The sequence below is a fragment of the Lynx rufus genome, unplaced genomic scaffold, assembly GCF_022079265.1.
Source record: "Lynx rufus isolate CCGP_SWC_20201006 ecotype Redwood Valley unplaced genomic scaffold, mLynRuf1.p SCAF_7, whole genome shotgun sequence".
Classification (NCBI taxonomy): domain Eukaryota; kingdom Metazoa; phylum Chordata; class Mammalia; order Carnivora; family Felidae; genus Lynx; species Lynx rufus.
The window spans coordinates 75,728,302-75,734,708 of record NW_025814889.1 but is presented as its reverse complement, the minus strand read 5'-3'; the positions used below and the strand labels follow the sequence as shown (position 1 = coordinate 75,734,708).

Sequence of the window (6,407 nt, the reverse complement as noted above, 5' to 3'; positions counted from 1 at the left end):
TTAGTAGTCTTTCCTGTACCTTGGCCCCTCCCAAACCAAACACCAAGTTCTGGCTCCCACACATCTGATCTCATAGGAATTTGGGCATTGGAATAATTTCCCTCCCCCTCACTGCCAGTGCACACAAGTGACTTCTAATTCAATGTTTACTCTGCTCTTGAGGTCCCCTCCTCCCATTAGTCCCTCAGTGGAACCAGGACACCTTCTCCGTTTTCTCCTTCTTTGCCCTGCTTCCACAGTCCATCGTGCAAATATATCCTGTTCAATACAGACTGAAGTTTCTGTCACTCAGAACAGAGTGATCCATAAACCTGGAAAAGAAAGAGAGGGTCTCAGATTCAGCCAGGCCAGGCTGGTGTGTGTGTGGTGGTGTCCTTAAACATAGCTCCCAAAGACTGCCTCAGGGCAGAAAGGGCAGGGGCAGTAATGAGGAAGTAGGGCTGCTGCCTATGAATGGTGGTTGGAGGGTGGGAGACAGCAATGAAGGGAGTGGAAACATCCCTGGACCTCACAGGAGAGCTATAGATACTTGTCTTGTGCTTGCTCCAGAAGTCCTATCCACAAGATGAAATACACAGACATAAACAAATCTTTAACTTCTTTGAATGCCACCACTGCCCAGATTCTGGGGCCAGCTTTTCCTGGTAAGATCCAAACTTTGTCTTCTATTCCCTAACTCTTAGTAGAGTGAAGCAGTCTCTAAGGATGGAGTACTTCCCTTTGCCTCCCCACCCTTACCCATCCCAGCCTAACCTGGTCATTGGGCTTTTAATGAGGCAGTGGCGGGGGCTCCGGATCCATGGCATGGTTTCTTCTGGGCGCACTCCTGGATCATGGGACCGCCAGAAGCTGAAGTTCTGAGCATCAGTCAAGGGGACTCTGAAGACCTGATTGGGGACTGAATGTTGGGGAAGGGCAAGTTATCCAATTTTTTCAACTTCTTTGCTCCCCCATGGCAGTATAAGCCCAGCCTAGCAACTGGGCCTGACCAGGTGCTGAGAAGTCCTGGGAATCTGGTCACCACACCCATCTTCATTTCTGGATTCCAGCATCTAATACCCTTCATGGTCAGTTGAATCAGTCTTGGTTCTGCCTGCTGTTACTAAGCCCATCTCCAAGAGAGCTTCCCCAAGTGCTAAGATGGTGGAAAAACAAGTGGCCAACCCCTTAGGGAAATGTGCAAGATGGGTCTACTGGCTCTTCCCCCTTGCTCTCAGGCTTAATCATTCTCATTCCCTTCCCTCCTCTCTGAAAAAAATTGCTTCCTTTTCTCATTCCAGGTAATTCTCTGAAACTCAGCAATGAGTACCTCATACTTAGGTACTGCTAATAGAGTCACTTATCAAGTGTCTATTATGTTCTAAATGTATTAGGTGTTCTTAAGATTTTGAATAGTGTATCAGACTTTCCTAGGTTTTTTTGTATTTTTATTCTTTACTTGGATAAATCTAATTATACCACTGTATAAAATTTGTATATTCTTTAAGCTTAATTATAGCCTAATATCCTGGCCATATAGTCTTTATAATCATTATTTAAAAAAAAAATCCCTAATATACCATCGAGTAGATGTTACATGTTTTACTTAGTTGTTTTCTTCTTGATTAATAGTAAGCTCTTAAAAAGAATTTGCTATTAGGAATAACTCTTAGATACTCCTCTTCACACATATGTCTCTTTAAATTTCTGAAAGTATCTTAGTTTTCTAAATTAAACTTTAATTTTGAGATAACTATGGATTCATATATAGTTGTAAGAAATGATAACATAAGATCCTGTGTACCCTTTACTCAGTTTCTCCCAATGGGAAAGGTAATTGGCCTTTTATAGTCATGTTCTCCCACCCCTTCATTGGCAATCAATAATGTGTTCTTCATTTCTATAATTTTGTCATGTGAAGAATGTTATATAAATGGCATTGGGGACTGGCTTTCTTAATTTTTTTTTTTCAACGTTTATTTATTTTTGGGACAGAGAGAGACAGAGCATGAACGGGGGAGGGGCAGAGAGAGAGGGAGACACAGAATCGGAAACAGGCTCCAGGCTCTGAGCCATCAGCCCAGAGCCTGACGCGGGGCTCGAACTCACGCACCGCGAGATCGTGACCTGGCTGAAGTCGGACGCTTAACCGACTGCGCCACCCAGGCGCCCCAGGGACTGGCTTTCTTTACATGGCATAACTCTTTGAAGATTCCTAGTTCTCACATGTATCAGTAGTTTGTCCTAGATGCTTTTTTAAATGTACATTTTCTCTAACTTTTATAACAATGCTAGAGTATGATTCCCATTTTCACATAGTTCAGTGAGGTTAAGTGGTTAAAGGAACTTGCCCAAGGTCACACAACTTGTTTGGAGTTTAAACTCCATTCAAATTCCAAAGCTAGTGCTTGGTCTACCACTACTCACAGGCATAGCATATAATGTAAAAAGTACTGTCTTATTTTGTTGTGATCCTCACAGTTCCGTAAGTTCGGTAGAGCAGGCATTTTTTCCCCCATTGTTTCCCCCAACAAATGAACAAGTGACTACCCAAGGTGAGACACTTAAAACTAGGACTCAAATATGGGGCTTCAGCTTCCAGTCTGATTCAATTTTTGTTTTGTCTTGCTCACCCCATTCAAGTCTACTTTCTCCCTCCTTTTCTCAGCCCCCCTTCTTGGCTATTTTTTTTCCCCTTGCCCTAAAATTATGCCCCACCACAGCCCAGCCATTCTTTATGAACTCAGGCATATCTGTTCTGTCCCTAGCATAGTGCCCACTCCAAGATACTTACATGTCTTTAACAACACCTTCTTTATAGCTTCATGATACCTTGTGTGGCTATTCTGGTGTACGGAATAATTCCCATCTTCTGAGATAATACGGGGAAGCCTAGTGGGCACTGGTTCCTTCTGGTCTGAAACAAGAAGCAGACTTGTTATAAATACTTACAAAGTGGGGCTCTTTGGTTTTGAGTCTCTGGTCTCCATACCAACCAGGCACATGGCAGGGGTCTCTCCTAGCCACTCAAATCTGATCTCAGATCTCAGAAGTCAATTCACAATGCCTGTGTCAGAAGGGAGGCAGAGGGAACCGATCGCAAGACATTCCTCACCCTTCTCTTGCTTCTCTTCAACTCCGGGGTTTTGAATGGCTTCCTGCTGGAATCAGGATATTGACAGACCCGTAGGGTTAGTGCAGGTGAAAAAGGCCCCTTATCTGGATGGACACCTATTTCCTGGGATTGGCATATTTGAAGAGCTTTAACTGGTCTAATAGGGAAAGTTATGTTTGAGCTGTCTTGGAGGATAAGAAGGAGTCCATGGGACATAGTGGTATCAAGAAGAGCATTCCAGGCAGCAGGATAGCAAGTGTGTAGAAGATAGAAGTATGAGAGAGGTTTCAGCTTGCTATTGATTTAGAGCCTGATTTGTGCGTGGCAAAATGGAGAGGGGCAGGGAAGGGGCTAGAAAAGTGGTAGAGAGTAGGGTAGGGTAAGGTAAGGTATGGTAGAGTAGGGCAGTATATATTTTATGTTTTTATTTTATTTTTGAGAGAGACAGTGCGAGCGGGGAGGGACAGAGAGCGGGAGACAGAATCTGAAGCAGGCTCCAGGCTCTGAGCTGTCAGCACAGAGACAGACGCAGGGCTTGAACAGACGGACTGCAAGATCATGACCTGAGCCAAAGTTAGACACCCAAGTGACTGAGCCACCCAGACGCCCCTAGAGTAGAGCAGTATAGACCTAGCATTCTTATGGGGGGTTAGGAATCCTCTCTGAGGCAAAACTGGAATCGCACTATGGAGGCTGAAAAGACCAGAACTTCCTTACCCAGGTCTAAATGTTTGTGTCTCCCCTAAACTCCTATGTCGAAAACCTAATTCCCAAGGTGATAGTATTTGTAAGTGGGGTCTTTAGGAGGTGATTAGGTCATAAGGGTAGAGCCCTTAAGAATGGAATTGGTGCCCTTCTAAAAAAGGCCTCAGAGAGGTCTCCCCTTCCACCACATGAGGGCACAATGAGAAGTCTGCAACCTGAAAGAAGGCCCTCTTCCTGACCAGGCTGGCACAGTGCTCTTGCACTTCCAGCCTCCAAAACTGTGAGAAATACATTTCTGTTGTTGATAAGCTACCCAGTCTATGGCGTTCTGTGATAGCAGCCCAGATGGACTAAGGTGCCAGCCTCTCTTGCAGCTAGGGCATAGATAGGCAAAGAGTTTTAGCTAGGCCAAACACATCTGCCTCAGATTCGGAATCAAAGATGAGGCTGCAAAGAAGCAGGGGCTGTGTAAAGTCTTTTTCTACTAATGGGAAGTTGCAGCAGCGAAGCTACCTCTTCTTTCTAGCAGCAGCATCCAGAGCCCAGTGTCCTTGGTGTCTGCGGTGTCTGCTACAGTACTGAATGCAGCAGTGTCTATGCCAGCCAGGTCTGCAGCATGATTCTGAACATTCTTTCTGGTTATTAGCCACCAAACTTGGTTCTCTGTGCCTTTTACAGCTCTATGCACTTACTGATACTCTTTTTAAAGAAATTACTTTATTGTAAAATTGATGTAAAAGTAGTTGTATATATTTAATATGTATAACTGAATGAGTTTGGAGGTAAGTAGACACCTGTGAAACCATCGCTGCAATCTATGCCGTAAACCTTATCCATCCCCTCCAAAAATTCCCTCCTGCCCTCTTTATTGTAATTTATTTTGTGATAAGAACATTTAACAGGAGATCTATGCTTTTAGGAAAATTTTAGTATATAATACAGTATTAACCGTAGGTTCTATCTGTACAGATCTCTAGGACTTACCTTTTTTTTTTTTTTTAATTTTTTTTTCAACGTTTATTTATTTTTGGGACAGAGAGAGACAGAGCATGAACAGGGGAGGGGCAGAGAGAGAGGGAGACACAGAACCGGAAACAGGCTCCAGGCTCTGAGCCATCAGCCCAGAGCCCGACGCGGGGCTCGAACCCACGGACCGCGAGATCGTGACCTGGCTGAAGTCGGACGCTTAACCGACTGCGCCACCCAGGCGCCCCTGGACTTACCTTTTTTAAATAACATCTTTTTTTTAATGTTTATTTATTTTGTGTATGTGTGAGAGAGAAAACATCCCAAGCAGGTTCTACACTCAGTGCTGAGCCCGATCTCACCATCGAGATCATGACCGGGGCCGAAATCATGAGTTGGATACTCAACTGACTGAGCCACCCAGGTGCCCTTAGGACTTATATAACTGAGACTTTGCACCCTTTGACTACTACCCCTCCACTTATCCCTACCCCCAGCCTCTGGCAACCACCATTCTAGTCTCTGCCTCTGTAAGTTTGATTATTTTAGATTTTTCACGTAAGTGATATCATATAGTATTTGTCCCTTGTTGGCTTATTTCACCTAGCATGTCTTCCAGGTTCACCCATGTTGTTGCAAATGGCAGGACTTCCTTCTTTTTAAAGGCTGAACAATATTTGTGCGCCCGTGTGTGTGTGTGTGTGTGTGTGTGTGTGTGTGTGTGATCATATTTTCTTTATCCATTTGTGTATTGATGGACATTTATGTTGCTTCCATGTCTTGGTTATTGTGAATGATGCTGTAATGGACATCAAAGTGCAGATATCTCTTTGAGACCATAATTTCAATTACTTTGGGTATATACCCAGAAATAGGATTTACTTTTACTTATTTAAGGAACCTCTGTACTGTTTTCCACGCACTGCACCAATTTACATTCCCATGAACAGTATACAAAGGTTCCCCCCTTTTCTCCACATCCTCACCAACATGTTATTTCTTTTTAAAAGTTTACTTATTTAGAGAGAGAGAGCAGGGAAGGGGCAGAGAGAGGGGGAGAGAGAATCCCAAGCAGGATCCACATTGTCAGCATGGAGCCTGGTGTGGGGCTAGAACTCACAAATCAAAACCAAGAGTCAGATGCCTAACCAACTGAGGCACCCAAGCACCACCCACCCCCCTTTTGAAATAACAGCCACTTTTACAGGTGTGAGGTGATATATCATTGTAATTTTTTTAAATGTTTATTTATTTTTGAGAGAGAGAGGAGAGAGAACAGGGAGGGGCAGAGAGAGGAGACACAAAATCCAAAGCAGGCTCCAGGCTCTGAGCTGTCAGCACAGAGCCTGATGCGGGGTTTAAACCCACAAACCACGAGATCATGACCTGAGCCAAAGTCAGACACTTAAACCGACTGAGCCACTATGCACCCCTCATTGTAATTTTAATTTGCAATTCTCTAAAGATTAGTGATGTTGAGCATCTTTTCATATACCTGTTGGCTATACATGTGTCTTCTTTGGATAAATGTCTGCTCCAATCTTATGTCAGTTTTTTAATCAGATTTTTTTTTTCTATTGAGTTACAGGAATTTACTTTGAATATTAATCCTTTATCAAATATACAGTTTACAATGGTCTCC

At 43.6% G+C, this 6,407-nt stretch overlaps 1 protein-coding gene across 1 annotated transcript in view; it reads right to left on the bottom strand.

Moving 5' to 3' along the window:
- Positions 1–262: 262 nt before the first annotated feature.
- The window catches only part of TEX49 (testis expressed 49), a 28,648-nt gene continuing 22,503 nt past the window's right edge, over positions 263–6,407 (bottom strand). The window contains exons 2-4 of the mRNA XM_047066873.1: positions 2,774–2,896; positions 754–898; positions 263–311 (exon numbers count right to left, since the gene is read on the bottom strand). Coding sequence (XP_046922829.1) covers positions 263–311; positions 754–898; positions 2,774–2,896 — 317 coding nt within the window. The remainder of the gene's footprint in view (positions 312–753; positions 899–2,773; positions 2,897–6,407) is intronic.